Raw genomic sequence first — 21,127 nt, forward strand, 5'->3', positions numbered from 1 at the left:
TCTGGACCCAGCCTGGATGATTCTTCCTCCATACACTTTAAAAAACAAAACAAAAAACAGATCCACAGAAATGCTGTCCTTCCTGGAGCAGATTGGGTCCCTGGAATCTCAGCAAAGCAACCACCATTAGTACTAGCACCCTGAGCTGTCGGAATACAGGCTAGCTCTTCATTTGCTGTGCAATGTCTCATTGGCGCAGTTGCTCCCGTGGGCCCTTTCTGTCGGCTGGTCTTCATCCTCAGTGCCAGGAGTTAGCTGTTCCCAGCACTGCAGGGGCAAATCGTTGGGCTGGGTAGAGGTGGAAGCTCCACTGGTGGCCCCCTCCCCGCCATCAGGCCAATGAAGGCCAGAGAGGAGGGAGGGCAACTGCTAGAGAGGTGGCTGCTGTGGCTGGCACTGCTGAGGAAACATATCAAAGCGCCACACCTGAGGACCTCAGGATATGGCAAGGATGAGCACCTGGACCAGAGGAACCCGGCAGTCTCTTTCCAAAGAGATCAAAGCAAGCCACGAGGGAGGCTCCAAAACCTCTTGGGGCGATGCAGCAGGCAGGCGAGAAGTCTTACCTGCTGGCCCCAATCCAGCTGCTTGCAGGAAAGCTGCAGGTGCCTTTTCTGTGCAGCAGAGCACCTTTTAGCATTTTTTCGTGGGCTTTGAAGTGTGTCCAGTATGGCTTCTCCCCATGGATTTGGACGAGTTGCAACCATTCCTTTACAAATGTCAAGCGTACGCAATGCTCACGCTGTTTGTATGAGTTGTATTCCATTTGCTGCTTTGGGGTTATTTGGGTCCTGATTCTATCATAAGCTGTACAAGTCTACTGTATGGCGTTGGAGAGGGGTGGGGGTGGGGAGGGAGACGCACGGGCCATTTCCTCCACTGCATGCACAGGACCTCTCTGCTCTGGGCACCAGCCCCAAATGGGGGTGTAAATCCATAGCATGGACCTATGGAGGTCTATTCATTTGCCAGGGAGGTGCCAGGGGTCTCTTTTTTGCCCACCTTTGTCACAGCACAAGAGGTTTGGGCTTCGGAATAGGAACGATCACTCCAGAGTAGCGGTGGCAGCCTTCTTGGGGAGTTCTCAGTACAAACCAACGCTTAGGAAGCAAGCCCCAGCCCTCGTTGGAGTCAGCAAATTCCCCATCTCCGTATCTGCGCCTAGGAGTAGCCCAAAGGCATTTTAATGTGGGTGACAACATTTTGTTTTCTAGCATGCACACCAGAGCCCCATGACCGAAAGCGATCCCTCCGCTGTCTTTGCACGGTCTTCTCGTGGCTAACCTGTTGTGGCTTTCCCCCTTTTGCTCAGTATTACCACAGCTCGTTCCGCATGACGGGAGAGGGCTGGCTCCTCTGCTGCGGGCAGTATAACGATATCCTCATCATCGATGCCAAAGCGCTGTCTGTGCTTCACACCTTGACGTCCTCTCAGTCTTCGGACTGGATCAGCTGCATGTGCTTAGTGCATTCCCCTCGGATCCAAGGTGGGTCAAAGCTGGATGCTTCTGTGGGGCTGAGGCCAAAGGCTCTTCACCAGGCAGGGCCAGGACCAAATGGACAGGCTGTGGCATCCCTGCTACAGACCCTGTGAATCATAGAATCATAGAGTTGGAAGAGACCACAAGGGCCATCCAGTCCAACCCCCTGCCAAGCAGGAAACACCATCAAAGCATTCTTGACATGTGGCTGTCAAGCCTCTGCTTAAAAACCTCCAAAGAAGGAGACTCCACCACACTCCTTGGCAGCAGATTCCACTGCCGAACAGCTCTTACTGTCAGCTCTTACTGTGGCTGCAAAGCAGGATCTCAGCTAAGTGGGTGTGCAACTCCTGGCCATCCAGTCTGTTCCTTTGGCCCTCCCAGCTGGTTTTCACCTGAGCCCTGCTTTCTCCAGGCCTTCAGCTTCCTCCTTGACACCTTTTGCTACTCTCTGCTGCACCCTCTGCACTTTTCTCCTAGTCCCTGCCCTCCCTTTCTCACTTGTTCCTGTTCCTTTCTGTAGGAATGGATTCCAGCACTAGGAGAGGACATACGGCTTAGTTCAGGGGTCAGCAAACTTTTTCAGCAGGGGGCCGGTCCACTGTCCCTCAGACCTTGTGGGGGGCCGGACTATATTTTGGAAAAAAATATATATGAACGAATTCCTATGCCCCACAAATAACCCAGAGATGCATTTTAAATAAAAGGACACATTCTACTCATGTAAAAACATGCTGATTCTCGGACCGTCTGCTGGCCGGATTTAGAAGGTGACTGGGACGCATCCGGCCCCCGGGCCTTGGTTTGGGGACCCCTGGCTTAGTTCTTACCCTTACTTGCTCATGTGAGTGAGATCAGCAGCGCACCGTACTTGAAAGCTAAGTTTTTTGGGGGCCTGAAGGGACCTTGGCCCCTAGGAGTTGGCTTTTATGCCTGGGAGACTTTTGTTGTCAGGGGAATCGTTATGAACGGGCAGATGCAAGAACCAATATTTTGTGCAACCACAAGGAAAGAGCTGGGGGGAGGGAGGGAGGGGGGAACAGCTTCCAGTCAGGAGGGAAAGGTGGCTCATTGGCATTAGCCAGAGATCCTGTTCTCTGGCTGCATCCTAACAAGCATCTTTGCTCTTTCATTTCACACAACCAGCCCATATCCTCCTGCCTCTCCCCCTCGTCCATGCCCCTTGCCCTTTTGTTTTGGCTCTATCCCCTTGCTGTGTGGAATGCTCTTCCCCTTGAAAATATGTTTCTGTTGCTTTTTCACAGAGGATTCCTTAATAGCCGTCTCTGCAACAGGAACCCTTAAAGTCTGGGATCTGTCCTCATCGGTTAGCAGGATACGGGTAAGGAGCTATAATCTGGGCTGGCAGGCCCCATATGTCAAAATTCTAAATTCTATCCCTTGTGAAATGTTGTACTAGTTTTCTGAAGTTACTTGATTTTTAGCTTTTATTCAGAATCAGAATTTTTGAATAATCTGCAATGAGCAGTGGCTGGAAGAGGAGGAGGAGGATAATGTAGATTATGGCTAGAGGAATGAGGAAAGGCCTGTCTGGCCCTGGGACTCTTAAATCTGGAGGCTTCTGCAGGCAGCACAGCATCACAATTCTGAATGCTAGATTTATATTTATTTAAGTTGTTTTCAGCCAGACTTTTAGGGTCGAGCCTAAGGAACTCTGATTAAAACATTAATATGCTTAATAGCAAGACAATCCATAAAATAGTAACAGGTAGGTAGCTGTGTTGGTCTCCCGTAGCTGAAACAAAATAAAAAAAATTCCTTCCAGTAGCACCTTAGAGACCAACTAAGTTTGTTACTGGTATGAGCTTTCGTGTGCATGCACACTTCTTCAGAACTACAAAACAGTAGTATGCCAACAAAACATCAGTGAAACACTTGATGGAGTCAAAGCTTTTTAAAGCATCCATTTGAAAAGTACAAGGGAGGAAGGGGAGGAGGATATAAAGTGCTGGAGGAATGTGGAGTCACCACTAAAAAAGCCCTGATAACCTGATTGTAGCAGTGGACCACCAAGCTGGACCTCTAGGCTGGGCAGCGTCATTTGGCTCTAGGTGGTCCTTCAAGTGGCCTGATCCCAAGGCATATTAGGGAGCATATAAAGTGTCTTGGGCTCCTTGATCACTGCAGATGGTGACAGCAGTCACGAAATTAAAAGACACCTGCTTCTTGGGAGAAAAGCAATGACAAACCTAGACAGCATCTTAAAAAGCAGAGACATCACCTTGCCGACAAAGGTCCGTATAGTTAAAGCTATGGTTTTCCCAGTAGTGATGTATGGAAGTGAGAGCTGGACCATAAAGAAGGCTGATCGCCGAAGAATTGATGCTTTTGAATTATGGTGCTGGAGGAGACTCTTGAGAGTCCCATGGACTGCAAGAAGATCAAACCTATCCATTCTGAAGGAAATCAGCCCTGAGTGCTCCCTGGAAGGACAGATCCTGAAGCTGAGGCTCCAATACTTTGGCCACCTCATGAGAAGAGAAGAATCCTTGGAAAAGACCCTGATGTTGGGAAAGATTGAGGGCACTAGGAGAAGGGGACGACAGAGGACAAGATGGTTGGACAGTGTTCTCGAAGCTACGAACATGAGTTTGACCAAACTGCGGGAGGCAGTGCAAAACAGGAGTGCCTGGCGTGCTCTGGTCCATGGGGTCACGAAGAGTCGGACACGACTAAACGACTAAACAACAACAACAAAGTGTCATACCAGCACTTTAATCTGAGCCTGAAAATAAATGCATTGTGTGTGCAATACTTGCAGTGTGTGGATTGGGAGAGCCTTGAATTCAAAAAGTTCTGGCAACTTTCTCTCAAGACACCTTGGGATGCTGGGCTTTGATAGTCAAGAACCACATGAAAGCCTTGACTGATCCACTCAAGCCACAAATAGTAATGTAGACTGCCCTCTTTAATGAGAGAATTCCTCATGGAGAGCCACACCTGAAAAGGCTCTGCAGCTCCCTGTAGCGACTGGCCCTAATTTCAGACAGCGCACCTGAGCACCTGGGGAGAGCAACACGGGAGCAAGAGCATCATCTTCATGGCTTCTTGCAACTTCAGAGGAAGGGATGGAGATGCGAGGGAGAGTTTAAGCACTCATGATGGAGCTGCAAGACCTCCTTCCTCCTCCTCAGCCTCAGACTCTCTGACTACTTTTTGCTAAAGGTCTGGTGCTATGCTGTTTTGTGTGTGTGTGTGTGTGTGTGTGTGTGTGTGTGTGTGTGTGTGTGTGTAATTATTGGTATGTTATATAAACAGATTTTATATACATCATGTATATAGTTCTAATTCTATCAGTGTTTAATTGTGTATGTGTATAATTTTTTTATTAAATCTCAAAAAAAAAATCCAAAACATTTATCCTCATATACAATTTCCCCCAAACATAAATTTCTTCTTGATTTCCCACCCCTCCTTTCCCAATGTTTGTTTTGGGTTGTTGCTTTTATTTTTATTATGTATTTTGTGGTTTTATATCTTGATTTTATTCTGTGAACTGTCCTGAGATCCCTGGGTATAGGGCGGTTGTTGTTGTTGTTTAGTCGTTTAGTCGTGTCCGACTCTTCGTGACCCCATGGACCATAGCACACCAGGCACTCCTGTCTTCCAATAGGGCGGTATATAAATGCAAACAACAACAACAACAACAACAACAACAACAACAACAACAACACTTTTTGTCAGCAGTTTTACAAGACATATGCTTTTATTATCTAAACTTCACGATCATTAGATCTTTCAGTAATCCACTGCTTATATTTCAGATCCTGCCCACGACTTCATGTATGGGAGATAGATGATAGATAGATAGATAGATAGATAGATAGATAGATAGGTGTTTAATTGTTTTTTAATGATTGCCTTTTCTATGTTTTCCGCCATTCTTTGTGCCTTTGGGGGTAAAGTCAAACCGTTGGAGAGTTACAGTGTCTGCTGTGGCTGTAGATATCAATAGGGGAGAGACATGTTTTATTGCAGATGAAGGCGTCTGGTTTCGCTGTTACAGATGCACCATGGCATTTCTCCCCTCCGTGCTCCTTCTAGCAGACTAATAATAATAATAATAATAATAATAATAATAATAATAATAATGCCCTAGCATTAGAAGAAGAAGATTGCAGGGGTGGCGCTGGGAGCCTTAAAGATGGGACACCCTCCCCTCAGCCCGTGCTGGTGCAGCCTGTTGCAAAGGCAGCCTTTACATCTTCCTGCAAGGAACACCCTGGGTGGCTGGACATCCCTCCTGCTGCCTCTGGGAGTTCTTTGGCTGCCCTGCTGAGAGATGGTGAGAGTGTCATTTGGCTCATGCAATTCTTTCAGCAGACTCAGGAATGTCTGCAGTTGTTGCCTCGTTCTTTTCCTAGCAAGGCTAAGGTCTTTATACCAAGAGCACCCTTTTATTAGGATGACGGTTGCCCTTTTTCTTGTTGAACACAGCCATGCCTTGTTTTATTTTGCTTTCAGGAGAGGCAGGATATTCATGAAAGGGAATCCAAATCTCTGGACTGTGCTCCCTGCCGCACCGTCAGATTTTGCACCTTTACGGAAAGGCTTCTTCTTGTTGTGTTTTCCAGCTGCTGGAAGGTACATGCTACAGAATCATGCCATGGAATATTCTCTCTCTCTCTCTCTCTCTCTCTCTCTCTCTCTCTCTCTCTCTCTCTCTCTCTCTCTCCTTCCTGTAAAACTTCAAGAGCTTGCGGAATCCCAGATGATTAGTGAACTCTCCATGGGTGAAATTGCAAAATAAAACCCCAAATCCATATATGTTGACAAACTCATCTACTGTTGTTATGCTGCTTTAATTTTAAAAAAGATCAACATTTGCCCAAGTTGGAAAACGAAATAAAACCAGAATAAGGGCTTACATCCACTGGCGGAGGAAGAGGAGTGTGGGGGGGAGCGCACCGCCCCCGGCAGCGCAATCCCAGTAGGGTGCCATTTCGGCTACCCCTCCCCTGCGCCTGCGCTGGGCGCCACACCCCTCACGCCCCATGCACCCAGGATGCATGCCAGCCCTGCCCCCACCTGCTCTCCACCCCCCCCAGTGCTCTGCCACTGCTTATATCTTCAATTGACATTTCTTTACCCATCGCTGAATTGAAGCAGACTTTTCGCTACGTGAACGGTATCAATATTGCACAGCTTCTGTTAGAGCCAATTAATGAGTTGCACAAGAGGTTTTCACCTTGACTTGGCAATTTGCTCTGTCCAGGGAACTCCAATGTTTGCATGATGCTCCCTGGCCTGAAATAAATACCGCCCCACTTCTCCCACCTGCCCCTGCTAAGAGGAGGAAAGAGGCAGCCCAGCAGTTCACACAAGCAGGAGCTACAAATTATCATTTATCAGTTTACATACCACTTGTGGAGCAGGGCAAATATGTTTTGCCATTGTCAGATTTCACTTCTTTACGGACACTGAATTATCCATGGGATGATTAGAACTGCTCCTCCTGAAGTAATGAATGAATGAATGAATGAATGAATGGAGCAGCCATTGATAAAGAGCCTCCATGTGGGGCTCTAGGTACCAGACATTCCATTTTACATGGAAATTGCAGTTAAAACCCTTCTTTCCCTTTGGGACACTATTGAGCCTTTGCTCATCAGAAGCAGCTATTAATGTCAGTGTCTCGATGGGCAAACCAGTATTTCTTTCTTTGACTTTAGATATATGATTACTGTGACTTCTCCTTGCTGTGGACTGAATTCAGCCCGAGTGGCCAGTCCTTTGCGGGAGGCGAAGTCCTCGCTGCTCACAGGCTCATCATCTGGATGGAGGACGGCCGTGGCTTCATCTACCAGCTGCTGAACAGGTGGGCTCAGATGGGAAACACACAAAGAAGTTTCAGGCACCAGCTGAACTTGGGGAGGCTCATGATGAAAAGCCCCCACTCACAGAGATGGAAGCACAAGAGGTTATGCTCAGCCACCAACCTTTGTTTGGGTGGCAGGGGGTGAGATTAGCCAAGTCAGGAACCATGCGGGGTGTATGCCTCCAAGAAGGAAATGCCCTATAATTACTTTCAACTGAACTTGGGAGTCTCAGACACTCCCTGCTTGTCGTCTTGAGGCATTTCCAAAGTTTTGACATTCACCCCTCCCACCTTTCTCTTTTCCTTATCCAGTGGTCTTTCGCGAAGCATCCAGCCATGCAATGGACGGCCGCTCAAAGAAACCCTCCACCCTCAATTACTTTGTTCTACTGATGTGGGAGATGAGAAGGTAATGCACTTGGGCTCCAGAGTTGGGCTCCAGAGCTACCTTGGCAGCAAGTAGCAGCAATCTGTGGCAAACCAAAGGCAATTCGGCTCAGGCATTGCCCACCAGCTTAGGGTATCTTCTTCACCAAGGACTTTGAGATTGCTTTTTGAATATCTTGCCTCCGTGCATGGAAGAAAAGACCAACACTGAACCTAGCCCCCCTCAGTTTGAAAAGTGGCTCTCTTCTTCCTTTGTAGAAAGAAGAGCTACCCAAATGATTTCTGCATTAAAGACTGAAAGGTGACAAGAAGGCATAGGTGCCAACTCCCTGGGGCCCTGGGGGCCCAAGCACCCACAAAATCCCCCATGATGGAGCTGGGCACCCACAAATTTCAGTGCCAGGGCCATGCATACTGCTTGGCACCCATGTTCCTGGGCACTCACGGTCATGGGGCCATGCTGGCACTCGTGCCTGAAGACCACCTGGGCTGTGTTGTTATGGTAGGTGGTAGGTGGGTTGCTTCAAAAACCCTTGGCCTCCATTGGGTGCGATGTTCTCAGATCCCATGATGACATTGGTGAAGTCAATGTGGGATCAGAGAGTTGACGCTGGGCCTTGCTGCAAGGTCTAATTCTCAGGCTTTCAACTCTGCTAGGCGGACCATTATGGATGAAAAATTTCTTCAGACTGGAAGACCTTTTGCAAACAAGTACTGGCCTTCCTTCTAGGCTTGTGGGAGGGAAGGGTAATCTTCCAAGAGAGGCTGTAGATCCTTTTTGATGCACCGGAGAGAACTTTAGCAAGGGGCTCTAGCATGTACCCTCCAAAGTTTGACAGATGAAAATGAGGAAAATAGGTAAATGCACAGGATGGCTTCTGCAGTTCCAGGAATGCCATGGTTAAATTGTGGCAGTTGGAAGCTATACTTCCTCTTTTGGGCCTGTCCTGGCAACTTGCTGGTCTCACTGAGGGCTACTGTAATTTTAAGAATACTGGAGGTAGATTCTCCAGGTGATTGTCCCAAACATACTGCCCTCCACCTTAACTGCTCATGAGCAACAATGGGCCATCCGATCCCATAGAGATGTTGTTTGTTTGTTGTTGTTGTTTAGTCGTTTAGTCGTGTCCGACTCTTCGTGACCCCATGGACCATAGCACGCCAGGCACTCCTGTTTTGCACTGCCTCCCGCAGTTTGGTCAAACTCATGTTCGTAGCTTCGAGAACACTGTCCAACCATCTTGTCCTCTGTCGTCCCCTTCTCCTAGTGCCCTCAATCTTTCCCAACATCAGGGTCTTTTCCAAGGATTCTTCTCTTCTCATGAGGTGGCCAAAGTATTGGAGCCTTAACTTCACGATCTGTCCTTCCAGTGAGCACTCAGGGCTGACTTCCTTAAGAACGGATAGGTTTGATCTTCTTGCAGTCCATGGGACTCTCAAGAGTCTCCTCCAGCACCATAATTCAGAAGCATCAATTCTTCGGCGATCAGCCTTCTTTATGGTCCAGCTCTCAATTCCATACATCACTACTGGGAAAACCATAGCTTTAACTATACGGACCTTTGTCGGCAAGGTGATGTCTCTGCTTTTTAAGATGCTGTCTAGGTTTGTCATTGATTTTATCCCAAGAAGCAGGCGTCTTTTAATTTCGTGACTGCTGTCACCATCTGCAGTGATCAAGGAGCCCAAGAAAGTAAAATCTCTCACTGCCTCCATTTCTTCCCCTTTCTATTTGCCAGGAGGTGATGGGACCAGTGGCCATGATCTTGGTTTTTTTGATGTTGAGCTTCAGACCATATTTTGCACTCTCCTCTTTCACCCTCATTAAAAGGTTCTTTAATTCCTCCTCACTTTCTGCCATCAAGGTTGTGTCATCTGCATATCTGAGGTTGTTGATATTTCTTCCGGCAATCTTAATTCTGGCTTGGGATTCATCTAGTCCAGCCTTTCACATAGAGATATAGCCCCATAGAGATATAGACCTACAACCCCCCCTGCCCTTGCAACAAACCCCAGAGTTGACTCCATCACTGCCAAGAGCTTGTTCTTTTGCACATCTTCTAGTGTGATATATGTCATCATATGTGCAAGCAGGGACCTCCTGCTATTTACATTGACCATACCATTTGCATTAGTATTTACACTGGTCTATTTTTCTGTATGCATTATGCAAGAGAATAAATGGAGGCAAACGAGACATTAAAAATGGTGATACTCGGAAACCATTTAAATCTCCCTGGACATTCATTCAGAGACATCAGAGTTGGCTGGGCTTAGCAGAAAGTTTCTAGTGGAGGCTCGTGAGATGCATTTCAATGCAGGTTTGAGCTCACGCGAGACTGGCAATGGCTGCCTCACAGTCACTATATCTGGGAGTGGTCCTGCAGCAGGTGTTGAGCAAATGCTGTTCATCTTGCTTTGGCAGCTTCTTAGCCACTGGGAACAGCCAGTCCTCTTATACGAACCCCAGTTCACAGTGGTAGACCGCCGGCTTTGCTTGTGAGAAGTCACAGGTTCAATTCTTGGCAGCCCCAGGGAGTGTTGGAGAAGATTACTGTCCAGAACCCTGGAGGGTGGTGATACATGATGATGATGATGATGATGATGATGATAGGTGGGCCAATCACTGAGTTAGCTGGGCATCTTTCCTGTCCCCCTGTGACTAGATCTTCCACCTTTTCCACTGGACTTTATTGGCATTTGACTAGGCGTAGTAATGGGGCATGTCTCCCTCTTGAGTTGCAAGGTCTCCCAGCTTCACTTTGTAAAGACACACCTCATGCCATCTTCTGTGTGTGCAGATCAAACCCATGTTCATTTGATGGGAATAAGGCCCATATTGAGGTGACCCTTTGGCCATGCTCCAGGGACATCTGCACAGATGCTGTGGGCATGACCAGTGGATCATGCTGAGAGAAGGCAGAGGACTAGTGGGCAAAACCCTGCTCCCCATCTGAATAGGGCTGTGGATAGATATAATCTGGATAATTATTCATGCATCTGATAAAGTGGCCCACAAAAGCTAAGGCAACATTTAAATATGTTAGCCTTTAAGGTGCTGCAGAACGCTTTGCTGCTTTTGCTGCAACCGACTAATACAGTTTAAAAGTGTGGTTTGTTTGTTTGTTTTTAATAAACAGAGTTTTTCTTACATTATGGGCTTCATCAATGAAAGAAAGGAACCTTTTTATAAGATCCTTTATTGTGGAGCAGCATCAGGCAGAATCACTCTGTGGCATATTCCAGATGTGCCAGTTTCAACTCTGGACGGCTCTCCAAAAGGTTGGCTCAACTTTTGAATCATTCAGGAGGGCTTAAAAGGATTGTGAAATGGGGAAGGTTGGAGGTCTCCAGGAGGGGGAGGAGGGGGAGGGGGAATGCCACCGTGCCCTGATTTGATTGAAGGAAGGATGATGACTCAAACAAAGGAAAACCTTTCCAAATGTCTCAGACTCTGGGATTCCACTGCTCTCAAACAACAAATGGCCTCTTGTCAACAGATATAATACAGTGGTGCCTCGCAAGACAAAAGTAATTCGTTCTGCGAGTCACTTCATCTTGCGGTAATTTCGTCTTGCGAAGCGCGGTTTGCTGCGGCAAAACAAACAAACAAACAAACAAACCCGCCGAAAACATTCGTCTTGCGAAGCACGGCCATAGAAAACTTCGTCTTGCGAGTCACCAAAAACATCACAAAATGCTTTCGTCTTGCGAGTTTTTTGTTGCGCGAGGCATTCGTCTTGCGAGGTACCACTGTATTTTACGTTTCATTTGCCTACTTTACTAAGGAGTTCCTCAAATTGGACACAGAAGACTGTTACATAATACAGAGGGTGGCTATTACTGAAAATGAGTTGTTCACATATCACCGACATGTCATTGAAAATAGTGTTGTTGTTGTTTTTAAGACCTTACCGGATTTTTCCTAGAAAGGGAAATTTAAATACAGAAAAAATACAGACTGGCATACTGATGCCAGCAATGTCATATGGGTTCTATGAAAGTTATAGAGCTTGGAGGGACTCCCCTCCCCCTGATCATCTCTTCCAACCTCCTGCAATGTAGGAATCCTGGCCACCCGTGCTCCCACCCCACCCCACCCACAAACTGGAAGCAGCACTTAGAAAGAAAAAGTTGGGTTTCCCTGGAGGCATAAGACTTGCTTTGAAAACAGGATGAGAAAGACCCCCATCCTAATTTCTATAGCCGTGACCTACAGGTGGCAAGACAAATATCAGCAAGGTCTTTGAATTTTGCCTCCGTCTTCTCAAGCAGTTGGGCTCTGTGGAGGACCCTCCTATTTCTTTTTCTCCCTAGAGATCCCTATAGCAACATCCTGGGCTCTTCAGAACAGCTTTGACAGCTGCAGTCCTGCGGCCGAAGGCATCATCGACCACCTCTGTGGAGCTGAGAATGGGATGGGGAGTGTTGCCATCACTTCCTCCATTTATATCCCCAGCCTTGATAAACTGGTGTGCGGGTTTGCGGATGGCAGGATCTTCATCCTGCTGGCTCTGCAGGCTGCCAAGGCCAGGCTGATGGGAAAGGGCTCCTTGCTGAAAGGTGAGTGAGAATCCTGCAGACACGCCGGTTGCCTGAGTTTCTGGCTGGCATGGGTTGCTCATGGTATTAACTTAATTATTATTATTATTATTATTATTATTATTATTATTATTATTATTATTTATTATTTATACCCCACCTATCTGGCTGGGTTTCCCCAGCCACTCTGGGCGGCTTCCAACAGAACACCAAAATACAAGAATCTATTAAACATTAAAAGCTTCCCTAAACAGGGCTGCCTTCAGATGTCTTCTAAAAGTCTGGTACAGTGGTACCTCGGGTTACAAACACTTCAGGTTACAAACTCTGCTAACCCAGAAATAATACCTCAGGTTAAGAACTTTGCTTCAGGATGAGAACAGAAATTGTGCTCTGGCAGTGCGGCGGCAGCAGGAGCCCCCATTAGCTAAAGTGGTGCTTCAGGTTAAGAACAGTTTCAGGTTAAGAACGGACCTCCAGAATGAATTAAGTTCCTAACCAGAGGTACCACTGTAGTTGTTTTTCTCTTTGACATCTGGTGGGAGGGCGTTCCACAGGGTGGGTGCCACTACCGAGAAGGCCCTCTGCCTGGTTCCCTGTAACTTGGCTTCTTGCAGCGAGGGAACTGCCAGAAGGTCCTCAGCACTGGACCTCAGTGTCCGGGCAGAATGATGGTGGTGGAGACACTCCTTCAGGTATACTGGACCAAGGCCGTCTACACTGCTTACTATATCTCTGTCTAAGTGCTTTCCATAAGTTTGTGTCCAGTGAAGCCCTACTCAGAGTAGGCCCTCTGTCAGCTACGCACCTCTGTTGTTGTTGTTGTTGTTGTTATTATTATTATTATTATTTAAATTTACATACTGCCTGTCGTCCAGAGACCACAGTATGGTTTACAATGTAGAATTTCAGTATGTCAAACGTTGGAGACAACCCATTAAAATGACAACAGCATTCCATAAAAACTCCTAACAACTAGATAAAAATGAAATAAAACCCAAATGCACTTGTATTTCACAAATAAAGGTGACCAGTGTACAACAGAATTAAAAATTAAGAGTTGGGGTCTAGGAAAGCTTGTGTGAACAGACACATTTTAAAGAGGCATTTAAAGGTCATTAAAGGTAAAGGTAAAGGGACCCCTGACCATTAGGTCCAGTCGTGACCGATTCTGGGGTTGTGGCGCTCATCTCGCGTTATTGGCCGAGGGAGCCGGCGTACAGCTTCCAGGTCATGTGGCCACCATGACTAAGCTGCTTCTGGCGAACCAGAGCAGCACACGGAAATGCTGTTTGCCTTCCCGCTATAGCGGTACCTATTTATCTACTTGCACTTTGATGTACTTTCAAACTGCTAGGTGGGCAGGAGTTGGGACTGAGCAATGGGAGCTCACAAATTACCCAAGGGAGGGTATCCCAGAACCCTCCTCTGCTCTGCTTTTGGGAGTGGGACCAAGTTGCTCTCCCCCATTGGAGCCAAAGCACCAGTCTGGCTGGTCACTACCCTAGCCCTGGGCAAACACTTGGAGGGGGTGTACTCCTCTTTACAAGAAGACGTAATCATGGAATCATAGAACTGTAGAGTTGGAAGGGGACCACGAGGGCCATCTAGTCCAAGCCCCTGCAATACACGAATCCTTTACCCAACATGGGGCTTGAACTCACAACCCTGAGATTAAGAGTCTCACGCTCTACTGACCGAGCTAGGAAGAGAGAGGGATGGATGCTCCTATTTAAAGCAGGGGACATTTCACTAATTTTACCATCATTTTCACATTTCAAAACTTGACTTCCTTCCCCCTCTTTCTGTGGTTCCTTAAAATTATTTTTAATATCTTCTCCATATGCAAATTAACTTGATTTGCTCATTTATTCATCTACTTAAATGTATACTCATAAAACTGCAGGCTATTACAATAATCCTGCCAATGTCCTTATCTGTTTACAATAAACCATTTCCATTCTTTTATTAAAAAAAAGTTTGTTATCTTGATTTCTTATTCTTCCGGTAAGTTTTGCCATTTCTGCATATTCCATAAGTAAAGTTTTTGTATCCATTCTTCTTTTCCACCTGGAGTGTCATGCATAGCATGGTCCATTCAGAAACTCTTGTTTTTGCCTTATGACTGATCCTTTTATCCATGTTGTTTTTAATTGTATATTGCGTGTATTCTGTTGCTATGGCTGTCAGCTATGCAAATAAAGCTTATTGATTGATTGATTGATTGATTCTTCTTTTGCTGGGACTTCTTCGGTCCATTTTTGGGCAAGAAACATTCTTGCTACTGTAGTCATGTACATAAACAAATTTCTATGCAGTGGTGCCTCGCTAGACGAATGCCCTGTAAGACGAATTTTTCGCTTAACGAAGAGATTTTTCTAGCGGAGGTTGCCTCGCAAGACGAATCCGTTTCGCGAAAAAATTGTCTAGCGAATTGCGGTTTCCCATAGGAATGCATTGAAATTCAATTAATGCGTTCCTATGGGCAAAAAATAATAATAAATGCATTCCTATAGGATTCGCTAGATGAATTTTTCGTTATACGAATTGACCCGTGGAACGAATTAAATTCGTCTAGCGAGGCACCACTGTACAATTTAGGTAGTTCTAGCCCTATAATTCCCTATAATAATTCTTCTGCTCATGGCGGATTATGAACACTTCTCGTACGCAAAGGTGGCCACAGTTTCTGGCCAGGTGACCACTGCACTCTTTTCTGTAAGGAGAGTGTTAGCCCCTGTTGGACTCTGCTTTCATTGCTGACTTCTCTCTCTCTCTCTCCTCCTTCTTTCAGACTCACAGGATACTCAGCCTCACAGGATACTCAGCCACCACAGCACCAGCGTGACCTCCTTGCTTTACCTCCATGGCCGATCAGCCCGGTTTGATCCCAGCTGGCTGATGTCAGGGAGCCAGGACTCCAGTGTGGTCTGGTGGGACATTTTTACCGGGGAATTATTGCACTGCTTTTCACTGCAAGCTGGTCCTGTCACGAATCTGCTGTTGTCTTCAGAGAACTACAGGGTAAGTAAAGAGCGTAAGGGAGATGGGTCTCCCTGGAAGGAGAGAAGAGACAGGGCTTAGTCTACCCTCCTGCCTGAGTTCTTGGGCAAGACTTAGAGGACAACAGCAACAGGCAGGGTCAGATTTTATTTCCCCCTGAGGAGAAGGAAACCCAGCACTCAGCAGCATGACAAGCAATGCAAAGCCCCATTCTTTGCACCCACCAGACAGTAAACAAAATAAGTAACAACAACAACAACAACAACAACAACAACAACATGCATTGTCCACACATGACACAACTGCTTGCTCAGCTCACTGACCTAGGATTTAATTGCATCTGGCTTTTGACATATGCCATGAAGAAAGAGCTTGCAATCAGTTTTTGGTTCTTTGTTGCTCTTAATTTTATTACGTATTTTGTACTTTTTCTATTGTAAAATAAAAACATTTTTATCTGTCTCTTATTTGCATTTAGACAACCAGGGATGCAAACTCTGCCAATTAAAAGTGCTTCTGTTTACTAAAAAAATCTGTCAACGGCACCTCTCAGTTACCTCAGAGAAGCAGCCTATACTATTTAAAGCAATTTCTCTCTGTTCCTCAGCAAAAATCCTCAAAATATTCCCTACCCACTGCAGATAATCCAAAACACAGGGCACGGGGGTCCTGCCAAGCTGGCCAGCCAGTGTTAGCCCCAAGGGGTTGGAGGTGGTGAAGACAGTGAGCTTTGGGTACCATGAAGTGGGAGGGGTAAGAGCAGGTATCCCCAAACTGCGGCCCTCCAGATGTTTTGGCCTACAACTCCCATGATCCCTAGCTATCAGGACCAGTGGTCAGGGTTGATGGGAACTGTAGTCCAAAACATCTGGAGGGCCGAAGTTTGGGGATGCCTGGGTAAGAGGGTACCCACCCAGACCTTCGCCTCACCAGAGCAGCCCCGGTTTGTCTCTACAGCTGCTTTTGCCTCTTTGTTCTGAGCCCTTGGCACAATGAGGTCTATAATCAAAATAAGGGACAGAGGGCAGGGTGGTTTCATGTGGAATTTATGAGATGAAGCCTTTTCCGTCTTCCTGTGATTCAGCCTTGCCATGGTGCCCTCATCTGGCCAGATTTAGATTTCGCAAGGCTTTAAATTAGATTTCACAGAACCAACCAACAAAGGAGTTCTTAGGGAAGAGAGAGGTGTCTGTCATCTTCTTGCCATTGATGGTTTCTTTTCTACTGAGAGAAGGAGTCAAGCAGTTCAGATGTGGGCTCAGTTGCTAAGGGTGCTCAGTGGCACCGTCTCCTCCCTCGATATTTCAAGAAGTGGAGGGGCAGGCAGTTGTCTCCTGGGGGTGCTTTGTATGGAGCTGATCCTGTCTTAAGGCAAGGATTGAGCTTCATAATTGCATTTTCAGTGCCTCTAGAAGACTAAAACCCTGTGCTCAGCATCCATTAGGTAAAGCTGTTAAGGGTGTGAAATTGGACTCATTTTGCACAAGTGTGCTTTGTTTACAGGTGTGTAATTGGAATCCCAGTGTTACAGCTTTATTATTCCCCCTCCTGTCCTATTCCAAGGGAAACAGGCTGTATGTATACATTTCCTTGTAGCAATTTTTTGGGGGGACGGACAGACAGGATGAGCAGAAATCTGGCTGGATCCCAGGAGACAGAAGCAAGCAACTTGGCTGGATGCAGGAGCTCAGCCCCTCCTCAGACCTGCTCAGGCTGCCTCTGCTACTTGTAAATGTATTTCTATTCCACCTGGAGTGTCATGAGTAGCACGGTCCATTCAGAAACTCTTGCTTTTGCCTTATTCTTCATAGCGGTTTCCTAGCGAGAAGAGAAGTCAGATCCCTTTACATTTTTACACATCTACACACCCCCACCCTCTTGGCACATTTTAGTGTTTGTGCAGGCTTCTGAATGACTCACCGTGGCATTCTTCTTCTTTGCAGTTCAGAGGGCACCGGATCGTGTGCTGCTTGTGTAGCAATGACCATGCTGTGGTGCTTCTGCACATACAGGAGCGAGCCTGCCTCATGCAGGCCAGGAAACACCTTTCCCCTGTGAAGAGGCTACAGTGGCACGCTGTGGAAAATCTCTTGGTGGTTGGATGCGAAGACGATTCCGTTTACGTCTGGGATATTGAGACCGGTAAGGCCTCTCTTCTCTTTCCCCGCCATCTTTTGTTCGTAAAACACAAGGGACGGACCCCACCAGCCTGGAGAAGCAGCTAAGCAGAGGCAAACTCTGTTTGAAATGCCAAAGTTAGAGAAAAGGCCAATCCTAACTGTCAGCAATTTAACTTGGACTCTGAATGATTAGCTAGACTTCGGAAGCCTTGCTGTGCTGGCCAGTTGCCTGAGGTAGAGTGAGAGGCACACGCCCTCTCCATTTCTGGTGACACTGAGTTAGTCGGCACTGATAAAGGGTGTCTCCAGGCTGTCCCTTTATTGCAGGAGTGATTCAAGCACATACCGGAACTTTCTGCATTTAAATCAGGGGTTGGCAACCTAAGGTCCATGGGCCACAAGCGGCCCACGGGGGTCGTTTAACCGGCCCACGAGCTGCCCCTAAACCGCGCCCCCCCCACTGCACTAAACCGGCACAGCGCAGCACGGGGACTCTATCCCGTGGCGCCAGAAACCGCGTCTGTGCAGATGCTGGAAATCACGCACGTGCAATCCAGCCCACGGAGGGATCTCCACTGGAGTGAACCTGCCCAGGTGAGGTAAACCTTGCCGACCCCTGATTTAAAAGCACAACAAAACACAACACAGACTTTTGGGTGTTTGGAAAGCAATGGGGAAATGCATTGAAAAGTGTGTCTGAATGAATTAATAATGGGAAGACATGTAAACACCCCATAAGCAACTCTGCAGGGTGAAGACTCATTGCTATATAGGCATTGTGGGAATGTTAGGGATGTGGATTAGGATATATTATTAGATAGATCCTATCCAAGCTTGTGTTAGCAAGCTTCCAATATCAGCAGAGTGACATTCCCCTTTTGTGCACAGCAAAGCGTGTGTGTTAGGTTCGCTAGAACCTCTATAACAATATTATACTTTATACTTCAATATTACACTTCTTGGCAAAGTCCCCTTTGTCCCTCTTAAAAGAAATACACAACACAGTGTTTATAAAATAAGATAGAGTTTACTTACAGTTTCATCCTGAGTTAACAGCATAATCTCAGAAAGGCAGGCTTGCTTAGAAAAGTTACAAATGCATACATGTGGAGACTACTTAGTAAAGTAAGGCTCCATTTGATCTCACTCTTGGCTGCAGGCCAAGAGTGAGAACCATCCTAACTGGAGATTCTCTGGAGATGTGTTCCCATCGAAGGATAGAAGGCTAAGAGAGAGAATGGCTGCTGGTTAGAGGCTTTGTCCCAGCTAAACCATCTCATTTGCATGTCTTTAGGAACAGGAACTTAATCAGGTGTCCCTCCAGGTAAGTTCCTGTTAGTGGACACTCTAGGAACTGTTGTGACTTGTCTGCCCCAGTGTTCCACCCCACAGGCATCCCTTAGACAAATGGTTGGAAAAGGCTGAGCACTGGGGTCCCTCTAGCGTTTTTCATCTCCTTTGAGTGTATTCTGCAGCACTGTGACACTGATGCAACAATAGTGCCCAGATTTATACTGCGTCATCCACACGTCATTCTGAGTTGCTCTGCAATACTTCCCCAATGCTACCATGCTCTTGCCATCTGGAAGGGTGCAAAATACCCCTTTGGGATGAACTTGAACTAGTTCGTTTCGTAAAAAGAGGAACTAGTTCCTTTTTTTGGAAAGGATGAACTTGAACTAGAACCAGTTCCTTTTTAAAACATTCTTTTCAAGTATCGTGTGCAGGCAGTCTGCTCTGCTGCAAGAATCCATGGATCAGGGCCCCTGGCCGTATTTTGCATGGGAAAGAAGGCTCGTTGAGGAAATCATACCCTGCATAAATCAGCATATAAAATTTGAGTCCTTTTATAGTCTGGGTGATTGCTATTGAAACAGTTTACCGGTACTTACTATTTTGGACATGCTTGCGTATCTACTGCATAAAATATAGACTTGCAACAATGTGCTATTTAAAAAAATCTGTCTGTGTTCTGACATGGTTGTGACATTTTTCTGCCAATTTGCAAACATCCAGCTACAGACTCATTTGAGCTACAGTTCTCCTGGTTCCAAGTAAATGGCAGGTCTTTATGACAAGGCTAGCACTGGGTGAAAGAGTAAGACCTCCACCATATCACACTCAGGCTGTGTTTCTAAATGAGAAATATTGGGGTGTCCAGGAGGGGGCCACATGTTTGGGGCTTATCAAGCCCATCACATCTGCTCTGGGACCCTAAGAGAAGGCATGCAGGAGTCGCTTGTTGGTAGTCAGCAGTTCAAACCGCCCACCTTCTGATCAGCTAGCCAACCTAGCAGTTTGAAAGCATACCAGTGCGAGTAGATAGATAGACACCAGTGCAGCAGGAACATAAATGGCGTTTCCGTGCACTCTGGCACTCGTCACGGGGTCCCGTTGCACCAGAAGCGGTTTAGTCACGCTGGCCACGTGATCCAGAAAGCTATCTGTGGACAAACGCTGGCTCCCTTGGCCTGAAAGTGGAGATGAGCGCCACATCCCATAGTCAAGTTTGACCGGACTTAACCATCCAGGGGTCCTTTACCTAGTCGGCAGCAAAGGAAATGAACTCTGTACATGCTCAGATTTCTGCTATTATTTCTCATGCTCTGGACCCAAGAAAAGGTCAGAGCCTGGCACCAAAGTAAATTGCAACATCCTTTCTAGGAACCAAGTGGAATGCCTTTAGAAACTAGGCACATGCCTTGATCTCTCCTCCTCCCCTTCTCTCCCCTGCCCCCTCTCCCAAGTTAACAAACTTTGCCTTGAGGGAAGGCTGACATTCCTTTAAAGAGGCATATAATCCAATTATGAAACCATTAGGTGTTTTCAGGGAGCTCTGTAAGCTTATGGCACCTTCCTGCACTCTGCTTTGGTTGGAATGAGCATGAAGGAAATATATGTTCTGCAATGCTTGACTATGAGTCTCTCTGCATTCTGGACATTTGGGTTTGCTGGATTTTTAAATGTCTTTTTTTTGCACTTTTTGCCATTATTTGATCATTGTTATTATCAGTATTTTTACTATCAGTACATACACACACAAGGTACAGAGGGCTCAACAGCAGTTCTGCTTGTCCCATGCCTAGAAAGCACAGGTCTTTCTGCTTGTCCTGCCACTTTCCTAGGGGAAAACCCACTCTTTAGTGCTAAATCAGAGCAAACATTCCCTGCACACTCACTGCCCTGTTTAAGAAGACCAGAAGCTGGCATCTGTTTGTCTCAGGAGACAATGGAAGAGTGCACCGTTTAGAGGGTGAAGTCAAACTGTTGGAAGTTTACAGTGCCTGTTGTGGCTGTAGAGAGTCATACGAGAGAGACATGTTTTGTTGCAGCTGAGGCAGATTGAGGTGTCTGGTTGTGCTGCTGTAGATACACGATGGCATTCTTCTCTCTGTGCTCCTCCCAGCAGTTATTCTTCCTCTGGTCACTGCTATGTATATATAACCAGACTGTCAGTCTCCAGATCAGCAGAAATCTCAGCCATTTCCTCTGTGTTTTGGTTTTAACTGAAGGCCTTTTGTCTTACTGGTTTATTTTTCTATATCAAAACTTCCTTCAATGAATAGATAAGTGCTTGGTGCCTTCTGAGGTAGTTTACTGTTGTGCTGGGATTTCCATGCAACAATATTTTTGAAAAGAAAAGAAAATCCCAGCTCAGAATGGCTGTAAGAAAGTCTAGCAGAATAGAGGGACCTTCCACATTTTCATTTGTCCCACGATTTCAAGTGATGGGTCTGAGTGTTTTGTTTGTTTTG

The 21,127-nt window shown here is 46.4% G+C and overlaps 1 protein-coding gene across 6 annotated transcripts in view; it reads left to right on the forward strand.

Annotated features, from left to right (window-relative positions):
- The window catches only part of WDR72 (WD repeat domain 72), an 84,619-nt gene that overhangs the window by 11,104 nt on the left and 52,388 nt on the right, over positions 1–21,127 (forward strand). For all 6 annotated transcript variants that reach the window (XM_060282690.1, XM_060282691.1, XM_060282689.1 and 3 more), the window contains 9 exons: positions 1,313–1,487; positions 2,747–2,823; positions 5,967–6,086; positions 7,175–7,320; positions 7,633–7,729; positions 10,848–10,989; positions 12,025–12,270; positions 15,044–15,273; positions 17,196–17,394. In XM_060282690.1, the coding sequence (XP_060138673.1) occupies positions 1,313–1,487; positions 2,747–2,823; positions 5,967–6,086; positions 7,175–7,320; positions 7,633–7,729; positions 10,848–10,989; positions 12,025–12,270; positions 15,044–15,273; positions 17,196–17,394 (1,432 nt within the window). The remainder of the gene's footprint in view (positions 1–1,312; positions 1,488–2,746; positions 2,824–5,966; positions 6,087–7,174; positions 7,321–7,632; positions 7,730–10,847; positions 10,990–12,024; positions 12,271–15,043; positions 15,274–17,195; positions 17,395–21,127) is intronic.

The sequence above is a fragment of the Zootoca vivipara genome, chromosome 14, assembly GCF_963506605.1.
Source record: "Zootoca vivipara chromosome 14, rZooViv1.1, whole genome shotgun sequence".
Taxonomy (NCBI): Eukaryota; Metazoa; Chordata; class Lepidosauria; order Squamata; family Lacertidae; genus Zootoca; species Zootoca vivipara.